Genomic DNA, 23510 nt, shown 5'->3' on the forward strand with positions numbered 1-23510 from the left:
GCTCTTATCCCACCTTGTCCTAAAACAAATTTTAATAAATGTCATTTAAATTTTTTGTCACGAGCGTTACTGACTTTTTGTCACTTATGTTGATCATCATAAAATTGAGAATAGAAATGGGGAATGTGACAAAGAGACAACAACCCGACCATCCATAGAGCAGACACCAGCAGAAGGTCACCAACAGGTCTTCAATGCAACGAGAAATGCCCACACCTGCAGGCGTCCTTCAGCTGGCCCCTAAACAAATATATACTAGTTCAGTGATAATGAACGCCATACTAAACTCCAATATTTACTTATTCTTAATATCATTATATGACATTAAATGTACAGTGAATCAATCAAGTTATTTGAATATCTAGGGGTCGTTATGATATAACACCAATTAGTTTCGTTTTCTTGTTTAATATGTTTTTATATCCATCATAAATAAAATCTTGTTAACTTTTTTTTAATAATTTGAAAGAATTTAATCGACTATGACTGCTTTTATTTTGCAATGCTTACGCTTTCTCACAATTTTAAAATGCATACCTTAAAAAAGGAAAAATATTGATTGTAGTTTATTAATCTGTATTTAAAAAACATTTCGCAGTTGCATGATTTCTAATCTATAATAAAAATACATGTACAAATTGTATAGGGTTGTTAACAATGGCAAACCTTAAAATAATTTCGCTGATTCTAATTTTGATACCGAGAAACCAATTTCAACCAGGAAGTTTTCTACTTTGTCAACTTCCATGTTTGTATTGGTCAAGTATTTAATTAAAATACATACTTATTTAACGTTAATACGTTATGGCACCACATTGATTTCAGTAATTTAAAATGTAGACAGTATTAAATTACGATCCATAGACCGTACACTGTGAAGCTAGTGTTTGTTTTATTAAGATTTGAAGATCGTAGTGTCAATTATCGGTTAAAAAGGAATCTGATCTATTGAAGTCGCATAATATAAATATTTGAATGAAAAAGGTGAAATAAAAGTGGTATATATCAAGTCTACTATTCACATACAAATTGTAAATTATGGAAATAAAACTATGCTTATACTACAAACTCGAACAGGTTACTACAAAATAAACTATGTGTTCCCATTATACGCCATCTGAGACTCCGTTCACACTTGGACATTTTTATCGATTTAAACTAGACCGGTTCAAATTAGGTCGGTTTATGGGCTAATGTGAACGCTTTGAATCGGTCTAAACTAAAACACCAAAAGAGGTAGTTTAGTTTGAATCGATCTAAAGTAAACCGATATTACTTTAAATGTGAACGCAGAGATCGGTTTAAACTAGTACGATTGAATCGAACATAACGTATGCGCATGTATAGCGGCAAAACTATCTCAGAGGTTCGTTGTTTAACCCATATTTCTTTGTTAAAAGACCTTTAAACTGAAAATATGTTGTCTTCGCCGTAGAATAGATTTGCGAAAATTTTGTCTTCCTTTCGTATGTTGATTTTTTTCAAGTTTTGAAGGAACCGCGCAGTATTTCCGGCGTCGTGTTGAAACTTCGTTGCTCCAGTTATTTTTTTCTAAATAAAAGAAATAAACTGCAATAACATACGTACACCAGTATCAAAATTCAAGAGAACCAATAACTTTGTACATTTTTTTTCTTCAAGTGTGTGTATTGATCAGTGTATCAACAAATGAATTTCATAAATCAGTTCTATTTATACACTATGTTTACAGTTTTACGGGTAAAAAGGTTAAATCGATTGCGTTTTTAATTGTAGTGTGAACGCAGTGATTTATATTAGACCGATAGAGATCGTTATGATAAAAGATAATGTGAACGCTAACTGGTTTTATTAAGATCGATTCAAATTAGACCGATAAAAACAATGCTAGTGTGAACGGGGTCTGAGTTGGCACGTAGAACAAATCTGTGTAAGAAGATTATCAATCTCAAATATATTCATAATTTTGAGAAAATGAACATTGGAATGGAGATGTTCTACTAATTTTGTGAGCCAGACACGCTTCGTCTAAACATAAAAATGGGGAATGTGTCCATGAAACACATATGATGCCCCGCTTCTATTTAAAGTTTTAAAGGGCCATACATAACTCATAAATTGTAAATGTGACGCTATCCAAATTTGTACTTGATCTGCATTTTGTGGTAATAAAGTATTATGTCAAAGTTTCATCACATTTGGTTATAAAATTTAGCTTTGCATTTTATTTGAATATATAGTAGCAACTTTCGCCAAATCAACTTTGCATCAGTATCTCGAAGTATAAGCCTGGTAAAAGTATAAAGGCATTGTTATAGTGATTGATTCACTATTAATACCCATCATATATTATCTCTTTCAATATTAGCCCTTTCTAGTCCATTTCGTGATATAATTTTGCAATTCTCAAATAGGCCATTTCGCGATTTAATCAACATGATGTAGTTGAGTACGAAATGATTTTTTTCTTCAAGTTTACATATTTTTCTACAAGCGAAGGTCGCAAATTAAATTTCTTGCGAAAATACAGCTTTTTGCAACCATAGGCTGTTCCCACGTATCGACAAACCTGAAGATCATAAACGTCATTTTTTGAAAATTAAATATATTAGCAGAGGTATTGATTTTATCAACTTATCTAGTATATATGTAGGACTCAAATCTATGGCGGGTTCCAAATCTATGGCAGATTCCTAATCTATGGCAAATGTGACGTTACAAACGCAAAACAACTCAAATCTATGGCAGATTTTTGTTTTCTCCAAATCTATGGCAGATCTAACATATAACGTCACAATTCAACAACGCCATATTACATCGTCGCCGCCGCAAACGATGGCGGAACACATATAGTTGAACACCATTCTAGATGACAACAATTTGACGATGGTTAACATAAAAATGTGACCCATTATCCAGAAAAGGGACACAATGTGCTGTACCGGTTGAAGTCCGCGATGAACAAGGACACCGCTTTTTTCAGTAACGGATATTTCAGAAAAGGAGTTATTATTAAAAATTTTACTGTCTACGGATGGCATTTAGCTTATAAAGTGAAACATGAAATTAACGGATAACAGTTTTATTTAGATCGTCATAAAATATAAAAGATGCCATGACGATGAATAACATATTATTTGAACATTCAAACTGTTCATTTTTATTTATCCCCCTTTTTTTTAATTAAAAATCAACCTTCTTGTTTGTTAAGGGACTTAACGTTAATTACTATTTGGTTAAATAAATGCACAGATTAGAAAATGTTTATTTTCACGGAGCACATAATTTCAATCTTGAAGTTTGTATTTATGTTAGAAATTCATCATTTACGGGTTTTTTTTGCCGCCATGATTTTGTTGACCAGTATTGACTGTTTATTTCACAAATGTTAATAGACATGCTTCCGTTGTCGTACATGTTCACTTGTTTAAATAATGAAAGTTAATGGTCGTATGTGTACTGCATTATTTTCCATTTGCAATTCATTTTCCATAGACTTGGACACAATAAAAACCGCAAAAGATTAGGAAATAACAAAACTTGCCATAGATTAGGATTGTAAAAAATCTGCCATAGATTTGGGATGGCATGACGTCACATTTGCCATAGATTAGGAATCTGCCATAGATTTGGAAACCACCATAGATTTGAGTCTTACATATTTAATGACTCTACCGTTCAAAACTTTATACCTCCCTATTTTGATAATATAGAACCACCTATAATTTCATACACATACAAAAAAAACAGCAGAAGTATAATTTTTAATTATACGTTGGTTACATCCGACGTGAATATATATAGTACTGAATACTCCCTTAACTTGAAACTGTGAATCGTCGAAGTTTAGATATGTTCCGTATGGCCATGTTATTACAGGGGATCTCAATATCGTCCAGGACAGAGAGGTTAAAAACTTTTTGAAAAAAGGACCAAAATATCGTCCTCCATCTAAAATAGATTGAAAAGAGTGTCGTCAAGTCACCAAAGATGCTCTTTCCTAATTTTGTAATAAATGGTTTAAACGGGGAAAATCTGATAAAAAATTTCTTGATTCTTATTTAGATAAAGGTATGAATGTGGTAGATAAGAGAATATCACATTTTGAAAATGATTTAAAAGTAAAAAATAGAGTACATAATACACCTATTTCCAGAATAAGAAATAAACTTCAAATACTTTCAAAGCGGTTTGTGTTTGTACCGGCCAACAAAGCAGCCAACAATGTGGTTGTGGTATGACGTAAATACTACACGGACGTTCTAAAGAATGAAATTTTAAATTCAACTACATTTAAGTCCATCCGCTTCACAGAGAGTCATATAGTAAACAAGCATATCACAACCACATCAAAGCTTAAGGCTTCTGCTAAGGTCCCTACTATGTATTGGCTACCTAAACTACACAAAAAACCATTTAAATATCGTTTCATCTCGGCCTCTAGTAAGTGTTCTACAACTAATGTGTCAGTGCTCTTAACTAGTTCATTAACTACTATTAAAGAGCTTATCATGAATTATTGTAATAAAATATATGAACATAGTGGTATAAACCATTTTTGGAGTGTAAAAAATTCTTTGGATGTTTTAGATAAATTGCGGGCTTTTGATGGGCCTTTTGATTCTGTTAATAGTTGTGATTTTTGTACTCTTTACACTACACTTCCCCACTATCTTATTAAACAAAAGTTTTTCTATTTAATTAAATGGTCGTTTGTTAAAGCTGAATGTAGATATATTTGCTGCAACTCATTTAAAGCCTTCTTCTCTAATGAGAAAGGCAAATATGCTAAATATACTTACTAGAGGTGTAATGAGATGATTGAGGCTGTTAATTTTCTCCTTGATAATATTTACGTACGTTTCGGCAACAAAGTTTATCGACAGGTTTTAGGTATCCACATGGGCACTAATTGTGCCCCTTTAATAGCAGTTTTGTTTTTGTACTGTTACAAATCACAGTTTATGACTACACTCAGTAAAGACCCGTCGAAATTGCATTTAATTGATAAATTCAACAACACTTACCGTTATCTTGATGATATTTTTTCGTTAAATAATCAAGAATTTTCTCAATATACTGCTGAAATTTACCCCAAGGAACTTACTTTAAATAAATCAAATGTATTCGGTAATAACTGTCCTTTCCAGGATTTAGATATTTTGGTTTTAAACGGGAAACTACACACTAAAATTTACGACAAAAGAGACAATTTTTCGTTCCCTATTGTTAATTTTCCATTTTTAGATGGTGATGTTCCTTTGGCACCATCTTACGGTGTTTATATTTCACAACTTGTTCGCTATGCCCGTGTCTTTCCATATATATAAAGATTTGGTTATGAAGTTTGGTTGTACCTGTAGAAAATTTATTTCAAACGGGATAGCACATCCTCATTTTTACGGAAATGTTGTTAACCGTGCTCGGAAATTTAGAAATGATCCATGTAAACTTTTATTGGTATAAATATTGACCTTCTTATAAGTAGATTAAAAGCTAACTAAATATTACTAGTATGTTATATACATATACATTTTCATGGATCTACAATCTGTCGATACCTGTAACTTGGCATTGCACAAGGTCATGTTTTTCTATGGCTGTTTATGACGTCTTTACACTAAATCCATTGTATGTTGGATGTGTACGGATTGATTGCTTAGTCTTAGAGGCATGATTCTTTTATTAGTTGTTAATGGCTTTGAACTAGCTGTCAGATAACTGCGAGTACTCTCAGATCTGTTCATTGTGTCTTTTTGTGTCGGGATGTATAAGTACCCGGCCACGTCCACTTTTATTTTTTGTCTATCTGATGAGTTAAGCCTTTTTCAATTGATTTTTATAGTTCGTTCTTATGTTGTACTGTTATACCACTGTCCTCGGTTAGGGGGAGGGTTGGGATCCCGCTTACATGTTTAATCCCGCCACATTATTTATGTATGTGCCTGTCCCAAGTCAGGAGCTTGTAATTCAGTGGTTGTCGTTTGTTTATGTGTTACATATTTGTTTTTCGTTCATTTTTTTACATAAATAAGGCCGTTAGTTTTCTCGCTTGAATTGTTTTACATTGTCTTATCGGGGCCTTTTATAGCTGACTATATGCGGTATGGGCTTTGCTCATTGTTGAAGGCCGTACGGTGACCTATAATTGTTAATGTTTGTGTCATTTTGGTCTTTTGTGGATAGTTGTCTCATTTGCAATCATACCACATCTTCTTTTTTTATATTCGTGTAACAGAGAGGCTTTTTTACTTGTTCTCTAATACGAAACCATGTTAACATCTTGAAAGCAAAAGAATGCTGAAATCCAATTACGATTATTAAGTTCAACCATCTCTTTTAGGCTAAGTGTTTAAAACAAACACCGAAATATTCGTTTACCAGTTCCAGACAATTATTTTCGAATATTAAGCAGGTGCAATTTGATTACCCCCCGATAGCTCAATGATTACTTTTACTCCAGTATATTTTGAATATTTGTTACCTTTCGGTAATGTGACATACACATTTGGTATTTTTTGGGTGAAAATGTCAAAGATATGAGAGAAATTGTATGCTTTATCTTTGTGTAAAGATAACAAAAATATTAGTGCAGTTGTTCGCACTTTTATGATTTTTGAACCTAAAACCGCAATGAAATATGCCGTCAAGTTGTTGGTAAGGTCTGTTTTCGTTATGTTTTGCAACACTGGACAAAGGAGAAATGAAATTGCTATTTAAGTCAGGATAGGTAAAAAAATAGTTAATCCCATAAATAATAACATTTAATAATTGTGTTATTTCATACCTATAGTGCATGTACGTTTAGAAGCAAGTTTTGTAGTTAATAAAAGACACACTCCAATTTCACTGAATTTTATTTCAATACCGAGAAATCGATTAAGACACGGAAGTTTACTGGATGGTCATATGTACTAAATTATGGTACCTTTGGTGACTATTTAAATAATTGTATGATCCATAAAACTCAATAAACTTTAAAATCACATATACGTTAATTGTAGAGACCGCATGGCAAATAGAGTATGAATGATAAAGTATTATTATATGATACATAGAAAACTATTACGGAAAATATGTATACTTATACATATATTGAAATTACTTTGTAATTATTTATTATACAAATGTGAAAGTTGAAATCTGAATTTTGTTAAAATTTGAAGAAAAAAGATTAAAGTGATCTAACAAAAAATATTTAGCTGTCCTGAAAAAAACCTCTAAATGGACGAAAACATGTAACAAATAACGATGTAGTATAAATAAATAAAGGCATTTTAAACATTTTTAAAAACAAGTCTCAAAAAGATAAAGAATGTCCAACATAGCATCATATATCCTTTTGATCAAGCAATTGTTTTAAATTAAAAAATGCTGCATACAAAATAATTGGTAAAATTAAAAAAAAAAACGAAAACGAACCATTCTTCATTTTTCGTCCATTTACAAAATCTACACAACGCTTACGGTCTCCGTCACAAATTGGATAATTGATACGAAATATATATGTGCCACATCGCGGTATTGAATCTTGCGACTCACGAGTGGTAGCACGAAACGTAAATTAAAAAATTCCGGTTTCTTACACGGCATTTCTAATTACATCTAAATTTGAATGGATAGGCGATGAATACCTATCACGGTATGACTGCACAAGGTTGAAAGTTGTGAACATACTGTTGCCTAATATTAATCGTGGAAATTCCGTACATTCGTTTGATAATACATTGGAATATTACATACAAATATCCTTTAGACTTAACGCTGTATCATCGTTGGTGCAGTTTCGATCGTCATGTCATCCATGTTTGAGGCTACTTTATTGAGCAAGTTTCTTGGGCTTTTTTTTTTAATTCAAATCAGACTTAAAAAGTATCAATAAATCAAACCTTTTATGTTGTATCGTTTGTTCCTCAAGCAGCATTATGTATAGACGATGTAGAATTGCTTTTTAATGTCAGATGTTATATCTTGTCATCTCTACAGTACCAGGACCACATTAACATTTTCCGATAATGGATCCAAAGCGACATGACGGATTTTTTTTCCAGAGTGACATTTTAACCTGTAGATGAACAATGAAAAGAAGAAATATTTTTGGATTGTTACTTTTTTATTTTGCATCAAAATTAATAATAGGAAAATTGGCGGGGTAAACGTTAATTTTGCATTTAAGAAAAAAAAATCAGTTTAAAACTTATTTTAATAGATTTAGATAAAAAAAACAAAACACAACAAAATAACAACAACAACAACAACAACAAAACAATATTATTCACAATGAAATATTTGAAATATGACAGTTCTAAAACATCTTTAAACTTTTCTATTTACGAATCAAATTAGGAAGTTATACGAAATTTAATGCAGTGATAGTTTAGCGTCATCAAACTAGATTAACCCCGCCATATTCTGCATGTACCTGTCCAAAATCGGAAGCTGTATAACACATTTGTTTTCCGTTCATTATTTTTCTCGTTTGAATTGTTTTACATTAATCATTTCGGCGCCTTTTATATATAGCTGACTATGCGGTATGGATTTTTCTCATTGTTGAAGGTGGAGCAGTGACCTTTAGTTGTCAACGTCTATGTATGTTGGTCTCGGGTGGAAGGTTGTCTCAATGGCAAACATTCTATATCTTCTTATTCATATATTTACAGCAATAATCTGTCTAGCATCGAATTTGTTACTGACATCTTTTATAATATAGGTGTATAGAAATGAATAATGTTATACAAGTGTTGAGACTTTTAACAAAATAACGAATCTGATTCTGCAATACTTCTCAATCATTCATGAAATAAGTTAAAAACAATATGTTTTTTTTTATAATTGCATTAATATAGAGCAAACAACTTTTGAAAAATTGTTAAAATTTACCTTTAATTTGGAACATCGTTGTAGTTCTGTTCTTTACAAAATTCTGTGTATCAAATATTTCAGTCCGACATCAATTTAAGTTATCAATTTCGAATCGATGGCCGTAAGTTCACTTGAATATATATATATATTTTTCAATTCCGGTAAGCTTGAACAATATTACTCAGCTACATGATTCTTTTCATCAAACAAAATATTCTTTTACTTCATGACATATGTCACCATACGTTTTCCTCCTATATTTAGTTTACTGCAACTTTAATTATAACCTTGTAGTTCAGGGCAACAAAGTAAAGTTTCCTATTCATTATTTTCCCTAGTTTCACCAATTATAGAAAGAAATTATAAATTGATGTCCAAAAAATATATAACTCCATTTATAAATAGACTAAAGATTTCAGCCATGATAGCTTATTTTTCAGTCTTGTCTTTCTAGTATATTTTTCTGTATCCAGTTTTATCTACCTATTGTATGTATCAAAATAAAACTAAAAATGCAAACCATTGGTTAAAATCGTCATTAAAAAGCAAAAAGGAGATGTCTGATGATTTTACCCATTTTGACTTAATTATAGATCTTGTGACTTTTACAAAATTTCTGTATCTATCATATTCTTTTAGAAAAATAGACAGTCATAAATTTGTTTATAAAATTTAACATTTAAGTGCAATAACTCCTATAAGACGTTGTCTGGCAGTTTTGGCGTAAATGGACAGTTGATAGAGCTCACATTCTTAACATTTATACCCCTATCACATTTTATCTATTCATAGCGCTTTTCAAGTTATCGACAAAAGCTGCATTTTACCCATATGTTCTATTATTTACAGTGTTTTCAATTTTAATAAACAGACGGCGTCATTAGACACATTTGTAAGCTAAATACCTAAATTATGATTAACAATTTTAGAGGAGGAGATTTTTGCATAAGTTAACAGACGACAGACGCCAAGTGATGTGAAAATATAAAAAAAGAAAATGTGGTATGATTGCCAATGAGGCAACTCTCCACAAGAGACCAAAATGACACAGAAATTAACAACTAAAGTTCACCTGACTTATAGAATTGATAATTGAAACAGGGAATGTGTCCAATATATGGACAAAAACCTTTCAAAATAGAAAATATACTAATGCCAGCAAACGCCTCGACAAAATCACGAACCCGTTTATCGAAGTTGTACAATAAGGGACTAACTAATTGAGCGGGACATTACTAATTCCTCTGTAGAACAAAAGAAGAAATGATATTTTAATGAAATATGTATATTTACACTTTGTTCTTGAAAAAAAACTGTTTTCCTCATTCAATATTAGCCGCTTACATGCACAATGATACGACACAAAATGAGTAGTACACTTCCTTCTCATAGATGTACTAGGAAACAACATTATGGTAATAAAGTTAAGACGAGATTACTAGTGGTAACTTTCTATTTGACTAATGACCTACTTGTACAAGAGCCCTTATTGGCATAAAATCCATCCTGACAATTGATACAGTGTTCTGGTGATTCACATGTACCTCCGCCATGGTTTCGTGTAAATAAACCTCCTCTGAAGTAAATTGTATCATTTGTCACTATTACCATGCATGCTCTATTGAGGACTGTCCGCCCGCCACAAAGAGCTGTAAATTTAGTTATGTAAGTATTCAGTTCAAACATTTCATTTTTCAAAAAATTAAGAAACGTATTATGCTGTTTATTATTATAAGTTTTGATTATTCCTTCAAGTTACGAATACATTTTCATGACATCAGTTGTTAGAAAAAGAATATCATTTGTATTTGTGATTTAAAACATTATTATACTTACGCCATTGGCATACGAACTTAAACTTAACGTCACATCGGTCATCATTCCAGCCAATACCATCAGCATTGACACAGTGTTCTGTGCCGCCGTTATTATCAGGCTGCCCTAGAATATAATAGACATATATTGCTTTTCTATTAGTTTGTGTACATAAACATAAACAATTTGTATAATCATATTAGTCTCAGATTTATAAAATTATCAAAGAAATCAGACTTGAAAATTTTGTACGCCAGTCTCGCGTTTCATCTGTGAAACGGATATTCCACAACGGTCAACCAACTCATAGTGGCGTCCGCAAGATTTGCTAAGAGATGGTTCCATCTTCACCACATGGTTTAGTAGCATTCTTGTGAATTTATAATAGGAAATACAAGCCCTGGAATTTCGTTCCAACTTGGAGATATGTATTCCGTGTGCAGACACTGCTGGAATGTTGTTATACAGAAAGCCTTCACACATGTTCTTCCTTCATATGTTTAATTAACAGGAGAATTGAATATATTCGTCATCTAACCCAACGATACAAAAAGTCATGAAGCCATCATATGTTATTCTAAAAAACGGTACTTTTGCAAATGAAATGCATTGTTCACTTTTACACTGTGTTTAAATTACCTGTCAACCATTTGGCCTCTCCAGTCTGTACGATTGATCCATCAGACCACATCCAAGTACCTTCCTCATATTGATCATGAGCACTAATCCAATGATATTCGCTATCAGCACACAAAAAAATTAAGAAAAAAAGAAAAGAAATGATGCGCACAAGTATTTATAAGATGAAATCTACAATTCACTTTTCCGATAGAACTTATGAATTCAATAACGACATGTGTTAATCAGGACAGCTCTGCAATAAATAATATAATAAACAATAAATACATTCTTTATTTAACGAAGATAACTCATTAAACAATGACATGTTAATCTTTCCTGACACCTAAACGCAAATAATTGTCCTGTCCTTTGATATAGATATTTAAGTTTTTACACGGGCAACTCCATTCTAAAAATTTCCTACGAAAGGGTCGATTTTTCGTTGATTACTGCTAATTTTACTTTTGTGGATGGTGGTGTTTCTTTCGAATTTACGGTTTTTATATTTTAAAACGTGTTTGCTATAACGGGTGTCTTTTGTGGAAGAATCTACATGTATTTAAAAATTTTACTAAATTCTTCCATAGATATCAAGATTTGGTTTTGAATTTTGGTGGTACAAATTCAATACTGTCGTTAGATCTTTGAATATTGTTTTATGGGTATTAATATTGATTTTGTCACGTTTTCAATAAATTATAGGCAAACTAGATTTTATTGTTGATATATACGTATGTACTTTCAGGGATCTACAATCTGTCGATTTCTGTATCTTGGCATTGCAGTAGGTCATATTTTTCTCTAAATGTTTATCACGTCTTTACACTAAATACAATGGATGTTGGATAAGTACTAATTACTAATTTAGTTTTTTCATTAGTTGCTATTGGCTGTAAACTAACTGTCAGTATTTTCGAGTACTCCAAGATGTGTACTAAGTGCCTTTTTTTAGTTGAGATATACAAGTACCCGACCACGTCCACTCATTAATTTTGCTATATGTCTTTCTATTTGTATCCATCTGATGAGTAAAGCCTTTCAACTTATTATTATAGTTCGTTCTTATGTAGTACTGTCACACCACTGTCCCAGGTTATGGAAGGGTTGGAGTCCCGACACATTTCCTTAACGGTTCAAAATTGTTTAGATATAGAAAAATATTTTGAGTGAGAGCAAAAAGTTCACATATAGTTGGAAAATAATTTGGGTGACATGATTTATTTTTGTGAAGCTGCCTAAATTTGAAAGTTATTTGTTTCTTTTTTGCAGAATATTCAAATGCAATCGTAAAAGGCAACTGGAGCGCTTGAGCAAAACATTGAGACTGTTACAGTATATTTTCCTCTAAACAAAATAAAGGATGACATGTTCCTGTATATTCTTCACAACTCCTTGGGATCCTACACCCCATAAATGAACAAAATCCATAACTCCTTGGGGTCCAACACCCCGCCATAAATGAACAAAATCCATATTAAGCACAAAGCATATATAAAGTATACCCATTAATAAACGTTGACACCCAGTCCCACATGTTTGCCGTAGGCTTCCAAAAGATACCATTCTGACTCTGACATTTACTTTTTGCTTCGTTCCAATTTGATTCACTTTGGCTAAGATATTCCCAACCGTGATGGTGTGCACAAAAAATATCTGTAATATCAAACACGTTTATTCCTCATTAATACCGTACATATATTTTCGAATTTAGTTAGGGTTTGTATTACTTGATGACCTGCATTAAATATAATGCAAATTGATATTTCATTGAAAAGTTCAGAATGCCTTAATTGATACAACCTATAACCAAATGTGGCCAATATAAACTTGTACTTAAAAAAATAGTGGCGGATAATACAAACAAGTCTACCAACAAATAAAATCTAAAGACTAAGCAACACGAAACCAATACAAAATCAGGAGTCATAATAGGTGCTTAGAAAGGGTAGGAATATCTTGTTGCTGTTGCTTATTGGAAGTACAAACACTTTTTTAAGTCTCATTCAAGAAAAATAGAACGATAGAATGGCCACAACAACTAGTTTATACGTTTTCAACTCTGACACAGAAATTCAGTAATGATTGAAATAAGTCCTACTCAATGACAAATGTGTGGTTGTCCCCGCAGATAAGCCCCAAAACAATTCGTGTGTGAATTTCATTACATGCACTGCTTGGTGAATGAATTACGACACTTATCCTGGATAATCATAGGTCTGTTTTATATTCCTTTGGAATTTCAACCAAAGATGAAGAACTGGTTCTTCCATCACTGTGTTTGATACCACAACTACATAAGTGTCCTCACAAACAACCGTATATTGCTGGGTCTTCCAAGTGCTCCACGAAACCTCTTTCCATATAATAAACATCTATTTTATCAGCAATCAAAGCCGGGCTTCAAAGTTATTGTGAAAGTGTCTATTCTGGAGGTGATGTGAATCAGATGTGGATACCAAAAATTCCAAAGATCTTTTAGAGTACATACAATCTAAGACTATTTCATCTTGCAATAGTATAAAAAAAAACAATGGACTGGTATACACTTTACATAAAAGAGGGGGCGAAGAATACAAGAGGAACAGTCAAATTCATAAATCGGAAATAAACTGACAACGCCATGGCTAAAAAGGAAAAAGTCAAACAGACAAATAATAGTACACAAGACATAAAATAGAAAGCTAAAAACTGAGCAACACGAACTCCACCAAAAACTGTGGTGATCTCAGGTGCTCCGGAGGGACAAGCAGATCCTGCTCACATCTGGCACTCGTCGTGTTGCTCATGTTATTACATAAGTATGTTTGCCGACTTGTTTCTTTATTCTGATGAGACTGGCTTCTAACATGAAGGAACTTCTTAAGAAAGATAAGAAGTTAGCAATATCCTTAACTTTTCTGTCCGCCTTTGTCCTAAATGAGTTGTACATATATATAAAGTTGGATTATTTGATTCGTAGTTTTTTCGACACTCCGGCTAACAAATAGGACATCGTTATGTTAGTTGTATATATATTGAGTGTCAAACAAACTTTAAGGTTGAATACATCGCATCTAAAGATGGAAAAGTGAAACATATTGAAAATAAATAAGCTAGGTTTACTTACTTGATAAACACAGGACAAAAAAAGCCAATACAATCATAAGCATCTAAAATTAATAAAGAAAGACAAAAATCTTAGCTGATGGTATTATTTCCAGTTGAATAATGATGTTTGGTATGATTGCTATGTAGAGAAAATGTCAACATTGAGATGAATTTTGTCATGATAACTATGTTTCGTAGAGGGGTAGTTTGTGATGTCATGATAATATATAAAACTGAGAAAGGAAATGGGGAATGTGTCAAAGCGACAACAACCCGATCATAGAGCAGACAACAGCCGAAGTCCATTCTATTCTTTATTTTCTTCTACAACACGTCGAATCGAATAAAAACTCGTCGTATATATGTTGTGTACAAGTTATCATTTTGTACAAATTATAATTTGTACAAATATATTTTACAAATTATAATTTGTATTTTGACTTTGTACAAATTACAATTTGTACAAAACATGCCTGTACAAATTACAATTTGTACAATATTTGACAAAAATTCACTTATAACTTGTACAATAATTTATAATATAGGTTTTGGTGAAAAAAATAGCATTGACTCACATAATAGAAATGTAATTAATGACCACACAGTAAACCTTATTTAATAACATAATACACATTTTTCCAAACTATAAAAGGTAGATTATTCATCAAAATTTAAAAGAAAAGAAATGGAAAAATACACTTAATTTTTTTTCAAATTTCAAGGCAAACACTACTTTTCTAAACAATATCATTCAATATTATTGTTTAGAAAGTTATTTGATGATATTTTTTTCTCAGAAACTTGGTAAACCGTAATGTTTGTAAAAAAGGTTATTTCGGCTCGTGAAAGATCGTGTACAGCATTGTTATGATCATGAAAAGGAATTTGAAAGATCTGTTGCTGATTATTTGTTATTTCAAAAAGTTCAAGAAACCATCAAATCTTTCTTTAAACAAGTGATAATTTATAACTGAGATAGCCTGATAGGTATATCAAAAGTTTGAATCTACATGACTTATTCCGCTACACTTCTGGTTGTGAATAGCTAGATTGGTGCTTCAATGCCATCGGGTCTGATTATTTGATATTAATACTAAACCTAGTTTTTACATAACAACAATAGTCCGCTGTCCATTCTGCTTAAGTTTTGTGTAATTTTTAAAGTTTAGATTGCCCTATCTAAATGAAAGAAACTTAAGTTCGAATCAAAACATTGGTAAAGCCAAATCAAATACAAAGTTGAGGGGGATTTAAAGTCAAAATTGTGCGAAACACAGCTACGGCAATCTATATCAAGGGATAAATCAGGCAAAATGTCCTTATACCGATGATAAAATTTAAAAGTAAAACAATATCGAAACTACTGGTGTGTTGCATCATTGAAGTTTACAATTCATCTTATACATGTGCATGTTCCTTGCTTTACGCGACCTTTATCACTCGTTGTCCAATGTGTGTCTTCCGTCTCATATCACATATATAAAAAGAGGATATCGTATACAACTCTCTACTGTCATTACAAAAATGGAGTAGAAGTTTACAGTATAGGTCACTGTACGTCCTTGGACAATGAACATAACCGCATACCCATCAATGACATATGGAAAACGATTAAATATGAAAGACATGAACTAACGACAACCACAGAACAACATGCTGCTGACGTTGGACAGGCGGATATTTAATCTGGCTTTGCCAACTATGTTTATTAGCACTCAACCATTCCCATAACTAGTGACAGTAATGAAACAGCAAAACATAAAATAAAATGTCAAGAAGGGTGGCAATTGCTTGACTGATAAAGTCAACAAAACGCTAACATACAAATATATGTATACTGGTCTTCTCGCAGTAACTGAAATCTATTTTCTGATCTGAACTTAGTAAATCATCTATGATTTATTTAGGCAAAAAGAAATTTAAAATAATTAGTGCATCTGCAAACTGTTTAAAAATGTTGTCTGAAAAAATGAATGATCATTTAACTTTGTATTTAAATAATAACAACTTTGTATCATGGTTATGGAAATTAGTTTACCCTATGTCATCCTAAATAATTATTCAATTTAATGTCATATATCTTTTATAAAAATCAATTAAAATTATCTGTTGGTAATCATTGAAACAAACTAATATTTGTTTTTAAATCAGAGATCATTAAACAAAATATAAAAATAAGATGTAATATGAGAAAAAATATTCACCAGAGACTATAGGACAAACATTTGAATTGTAGGCTCACGGATTGTAGGTCATCGTGCGGCCTTTAACAATGAACATAACCAAATACATTATATGTAATTGGCTATGAAACAATGCTCTGGAATGACAACTAAGCGATAACCTGAAACTGATAACTGTATTGACAAATCAAGGTACCTTTGTGCAGAGCAGATTAATTACATTGTTATTAATTTATTTATAACTTTATAAACAAAATAAACAATTATAAACTAATAAGGCAATAATAGTTTTTTATTTGTATTTATTAACCCTAGTCACGAAAACAGAAATGTTTTGTATATAGGACACTTGGCTTATTCATATTTTGTATTACATCTAATATGTTATAACTCCTGCCATTTCTTAACGATACTTAAGATAACAAGACTGCAAATATTTGTTTTCATTTTACCTTTAATAGTTTACATTTACGCCTCTCCCCTAAAAAAAACCCACAACCAACCAAAGATGGTTTTTGAGATAGAATCCTATACGGCTTCTGATTAGAAGAGACAGGGTTGGAATTACTATTATCGAAGACGTATAAAATAAGGTTTAAAACAGCCAGAAAATCAAATTAACATTTCACAAAGTATAGAAAATATCTTTCAGTTACAATAATTATGAATAAAGGAATTGTTGAGAATACATGTATGTATGTCAATGAAAAAACGCGACATAGGCAACCAAAATAATCTGAAGGCAACATATCAATAGCAGACCGGTATCTATCCAACATACAATGTACTACTTTATACAGACATTTCTTCATGTTTCAAATAATAGGTACTAGGGACTGTGGTGTAAAAAGAAAAACACAAAAATACTGAACTCCGAGGAAAATTCAAAAAGGAAAATCAAAAATCAAAAGGCAAAATCAAAAGATGTAACAGATGTCTAAAAATATAACGGAAGGCGGATATATATGATAAGGAAATAAAAGATACTAACCGACGATCTGGTGTGCTAAAAATAAAATGAATGAATAAACTACAGCAACTATCAACGAGCTATCTTGAAGAGAAAAAAACACAAAATGATAGCCAGACGATCATCCAGATGTAACATAAGGCTATCACTGACGGGTTCGACGACTTTGGACAGCTACATGCATTGGTGCCACTATAATATGAAATATCCACCTAACCCTTTCAATCTCGATCGTAATCCCCACTGTTGTAACACTTTATAAAGTTAAAAATCGCGTTTGAATATAAAATTAAGGCTTACCTTAAATCTGTAAAAATTATCTTTATAAAGAAGAGAAAAAAAACCCTAATATACCGTTCTGAATTGTTTAAAACAGAAAGAAGGTTTAAGTATACGTAAATTCTCCTTTCAAGCATAACTCTGACAGCATTGTTGACTTTTTGGCAAGTTGTACATAATGTGTATTTTTTAGATGTAGTAATACCAAGTAAGATTTTTTCTTAATGTAATATAACAAATGATTTCATGGTATTTTCTGTTTGTCCATCAAGAAAATTTAATAAAAAAAAATAAATAAAAAATTTGTATTTCGGGTACATGTGTTCATTTCAAAATTTGTTCAAGAAGACAAAATGTGTTCAATATTTAAGACCTGTATAAGTTTCACGTACATAATTGAAGAATTTTTTTTTAAAAAAAAGTTAAAAAAAAAAAAAAAAAAAAAAAGGAAAAAGAAATATGAAAATTGAAAGGATCGTTGTGAAAATGAGAATATTTTTTTATTTCTCAGATTCAACTTTTCACTTATTCTGTATAAAAAAATATGTTTTAATGTTAGTTCTGGCGAAAAAAATTAGTACGATTCAACGAATTAGCGAATCACAAAAACGAAGCGATATGTTTTCCCGTCGCAGGACATAAACAAAAATTTGTTTTCTCACGAAAAATGATAATTTAATATAAATGTAAATACAAATATCTTAAACATTGCATACTTGTATGCTTTCTCATTACATATATTTTAATGACTAACTGCCACAAATATACATATTAGATTTAAACTCCAGTCTGATACTTTCAGTAAATAGTTTTGATAATTTCATTAAAGGTACAAAATATTTAGTTGTATATATATGGTGTGTACAGTGTATGTTAAGTGCGGATCCTAAAATATCATTTTTACTGTATATGCCATAAATGTCTAATGTAGAATGATAAATAAACAGACGAACTTTTTTTAATTTTTGAAGAAAATGAAGAAAATTAGTTAACATGTATGTGTTCAGAAATACATAATACTAATAAAACAAAGTATTTGATGCGAGAGGGGTTTTATCGCGCCTAAAGCCATCCAGCTGTGAAATATATACCAAAATAGGTGAATATTTAGGACATTTCACGAACAGATCGTGCAGGTGCTTTATAACTAACAAAAAAGATGTTGTTGCAGTAAAAAATATTCATTTTAATACAATTATTAAAGTTGTATCACGTAGAATATGTTTTGTCATTCAATTTCTTCATATTTAACTTAATTCCACAACGATGATTTCGTAATGCTAGTCATGTTTACTGTCGAATAATGATACTATTCTTTCATTTTTACTGTGGAGCGAATCATTATTATTGTATATGCGGTGCATTTTCACTGTATAATTATTTATTTTTTATCTTTTGCAGCTCATTTCTTTAAGCATGTAGAGCAAGACTTTAGTTGACTTGCTTGCTTTTTTTATTATTGGATAATCATTATGATAACACCCAATTTAATTCAAATATTAAAAATACAGGTTAAACTATGCCTATTCATATTGTTTAAAAATGTCAATCTTATTTACAAAGTTTGTATAAACAGTTATACAAACAAAGCAAGCAAGCCAACTAAAGTTTTGCTTTACATGCATTAGGAAATTAGCTGTAAAGCCTTAATTTAGCCGACTTGCTCAAACAATAGATAAAGTAAGAGAAAGATTTGATAAAATTTAACTTACGGAGGAAAGTTCGGTTTTAAAACACTCTAATAAATTCAATAGAAATAACATGTATTTCAAATGTATTCCATTTAGTTTCTTATAAAGCGTATAGGGATCTTTATCCTTATTTTTTTTTATCCATTTCCATGACACTTCACCACTAATTACGTACATCTTGATATAGATTGCACCTTTGTTTTTCCCGTTTAAAAGGTTTTACACTGGAGCCCTTTATAGCTTACTATTCGGTGTGAGCCAAGACTCCATGTTGAAGACCGTATTTTGACGTATAATGGTCTACTTTTATAAATTGTGACTCGGATGGAGAGTTGTCTCATTGTCACATACGATATCTATATATGGCTCAAAAACGAAACGAGACGGGATAAAAAGGGATAAAAAAATCCACGCTACTTTTTTAATATATTTATAATGGGCTTAATATGAGTCAGAATAGAGTAAAATAGTGGGTCGCATTTGGGTATAAGCGTGACGCCGGATTGCCGATTTTTTGCAAGCGTGACAGGTGAAAGTCAAATGATTGTGTCGTGAAAAACGGGAAATGAAGTCTAGAGGGACACGGATAATTACAAAAAAAATAGAACTGCATAGTATAAGCGGGATACGGGAATCTGACAAAACAATAAGCGGATAACGGGAATCTACCAAAACAGTAAGCGGGATCCGGGATCAGAACCCCTCAATGAGACCCCAGAATAAGATTTTTTGGTATATTTATCCTATTGTTACAGTCATGCCTTCAATAACAAATGTATCCGGTGTATGCATTTTTTTTATATTTTTGGTCCCTTTTTCAATGTTGTGGGGTCCAAAGTTATAGACAAAAGTCCTTTAATATAGATATTTGGGATTCGTTGACATGCTGAATCTAACCGTGTATCTAGTTTGGGGATTTTTGCCTAGTTTCTGAAATAGCCCACATAGAGTTCCAAAGGGTCTAAAATCAACCAAAATGAATTGTAGCATGCATTTCGTGTACAATAACCCAAATGTGCATGGTTTTACCTCTGCGGTAGTATCCATTCGCGGATCTAGAATTTTTTATAATAGGGGCCCACTGACTGCCTAAGAAGGCCGGTTGCTGTCACGCTCCAGTGATTCCCTATATATTAAGTTAAAATCAAGGAGAAACTTTATCTGAATAATACAATATGACATTTTGAGAATCGCTTTTCTTACACGTTTGAAAAGCTCTATATTTGACGAAGAATGAATGAGGAGTTTGTATTTCAATTTGAAAATACATGTATCATAAATCCTAAAGTCATCAACTAAGTTTTTTCGTTGTTGCAAGTGCATTTATCACATAATTCTACAATAAAAATTCCTCGCATCTTTGAAAATTCTACATTAATAATGACTGCACTAACAGTGATAATTCATCGCATCTATAGTTAAAATGGATCGCTTTCAATAATCGATATGCTATATTATGATGCTTTTATAACACTTATTTGAACTTTAATGCTATGTTTGTATATTATAAAGACATATCACAATGAAAATATGTTAAAACTTACTTTAAAATCACTTAACTTGATATTTTCAAAACGTAAACAAATACAGTTTTCCCATGATCCTTTATTCTACAATAGACATACCCGCATATAACAGTAAAAATGAACTAGCTGGATTCGCACTTTATATACACTGGTGTAGATATTTAAATGTCTGGGTACAGAACATAGATTTATAATGGTTCATTTACTTTAAAAGTGACCTTCCTGTTACTTATATTGAATTTAATAAGTAGTTTCTCGGAACCGTACCAAATCATTCAGAGACATTTGAAGAGGAGACGATGGATCGTTTTCGGTCTATTTTCCTCTGTTTATTGTTCACTCAGACTTATGGAAATTTTATAAAATTTCGAAGCGGTTATGAATACCTTTATCATTTTAAATCGGATTCCGTTATTGGAGAACTAGATAGTTTTCAAACCAATGCCAAGGTACGTACAATAGTCATGTTTTTTTTCGTTCATCTTGAAGCTTAAACTTATTTTCTATTTATCTATTAAGTTTTGTTTTTTTGATGAGTACTTCGCCTCTATTTCCCCTCTCTCTCGTGCCAAGTTAATGTAATATATCATATCAATCCACTATACAGTCAGTAGAAAGATGGTCGATCATCGAACAATGAAGGAAAAATCTCTCATCTTGCATAGTTCTGTAAGCTTTGCAATCAAGTTTTGTATCACTGTCTCAGGAGCTTCAGGTGAATTTCATTTTTTTGCAGTTTTATTTATTTTTATTTCAGGGGGGGGGGGGGGGCAAAGTTAATTTTCAAATGTCTTCATGACACTCGGAGAAAAAGGTGGACATATGTCCTGTGACCGTTGCCTACCTTCATCACTGAAATGTAAAATCACTGAAATGTCATTATTATTAAATAAGAAGATGCGGTATGATTTCCAATGAAATTTACAAAAGTTCATATGAAGTGGATGTAACCAAATTGAATTATAATCAACTGTATGGCCTTGAACTAGAAAAATACTATAAACACAATGCAATCAAAAATAAACACAAACGGCATAATTCATAACACAACAATTTAGTACGATAAACGTTACAAAGATGACGGACATTAACAAACGACAACTATGCACCGAACTACAGGCTCCTACTTTTTGGATAGGCACATAACAAAAGTGGCTAGGTAAAATATGTTTGTAATCGCTCACTCCATTTCGTAACCTGCGGGACTATGGTGTCAAAGCTCACTACAAAACACACTGTAATAACCAGTTGCAATTTGCTAAACTCAAAAGATTGATAATGTTTTCTTTGATTTTCCAGCCGAAAATTGGAAGAGACTGCGCAAGTTTGATTAACTTTAGCATAAGTCGGTGATTCTCCACGGGCCATCCGGCTTCCTTCCCCTGGAAAAACTTACCGCTATAATATGGTCCATAGTGCTAAAGTGGCAAAAAAAAAATCCCACTAAAAATCAATCATCATTTTTTCTTTTCATTTATTCCGTTCCTTTTTTTTTGCCTTTTTTTTTAAATCAGACATTGTGGAAAGCTTTAATTTAGAATCGAAGGTTCGTGACATCTGTAATAGACCTATATATGCACTCCTATTTCTTACAGATCAGTTTTACAGCAATACAAGACGGACATGAATTTCAGGAAATTCTGCTGAAGATTTATTCATTCTCTTTCAAGCCAGGACAACACAATTCAGCTCGTAAGTTCGCATGGTATATAGAAGATAAAGATAGATTTGTTGCAAATTTTTTAGTTAACCATAATGACAGAAAATATCAAATTGGCTGTTTAACTCAAAAATCACTAGGGACGATCATTTCATTTTCTCAGATGAGGACAAGTGTATTTAGAAAATGAATATCCTGGACAGATGAGAGCTAAAAATAAATAATCTTGAATAAGATAGTAAGAAAATAAATATTCTGCAACTCAGAAGTAAAGAAAAAAAATTCGCGAGATAAATAAGCATGCATAGAAACTTGTTATGAAAATGCTCTTTGTCAGTTATATAGTCAATCCACAAAATAAACCTCCCGGAGTCCCCAGAAAATTAAACGGTCTTCCCCTTATAAGACTGAATTTTTAATTGATGGACCAATTCATAAATATAAGAATTTATTTTATTACATGTATATATTTACTTTGAGAGTGACAGATATACCCGGTTTTACCAGATAAAGTTCAACATTTAAGTGTTTTTATTACGTACTTGAAAGAGATTAATCGCAAAAAAGTTCATTTAGTCTTGCGATAACTTATTGTTGATCGAGTTGGAAGTTACCAAACATGCCAAATCCAAGGAAATAGTTGCCCGTTGAATATCTTCGTATGGATATCAATATTTACTTTTATTTTTTTAAAACATCTTTCTTCTTCAAATGTATGAATTAAAACTTATTTTGCATTCGATATTATTGGGGGTTTCCAAGTAATCACTAAGCATTGACCAATATGATAGCATTAACACATTAATCAAATAAACAAAGATACAGTCCTATAGT

At 31.7% G+C, this 23510-nt stretch overlaps 1 protein-coding gene across 1 annotated transcript in view; it reads right to left on the reverse strand.

Annotated features, from left to right (window-relative positions):
• LOC134704827 (uncharacterized) overlaps window positions 1–11350 on the reverse strand; it is a 101909-nt gene extending 90559 nt beyond the window's left edge. The window contains exons 1-2 of the mRNA XM_063563608.1: window positions 11299–11350; window positions 10681–10785 (exon numbers count right to left, since the gene is read on the reverse strand). Of these exons, the coding sequence (XP_063419678.1) occupies window positions 10681–10785; window positions 11299–11350 (157 nt within the window). The remainder of the gene's footprint in view (window positions 1–10680; window positions 10786–11298) is intronic.
• Between the last annotated feature and the right edge of the window lie 12160 nt (window positions 11351–23510).

This window comes from Mytilus trossulus, chromosome 2 (assembly GCF_036588685.1).
Source record: "Mytilus trossulus isolate FHL-02 chromosome 2, PNRI_Mtr1.1.1.hap1, whole genome shotgun sequence".
Classification (NCBI taxonomy): domain Eukaryota; kingdom Metazoa; phylum Mollusca; class Bivalvia; order Mytilida; family Mytilidae; genus Mytilus; species Mytilus trossulus.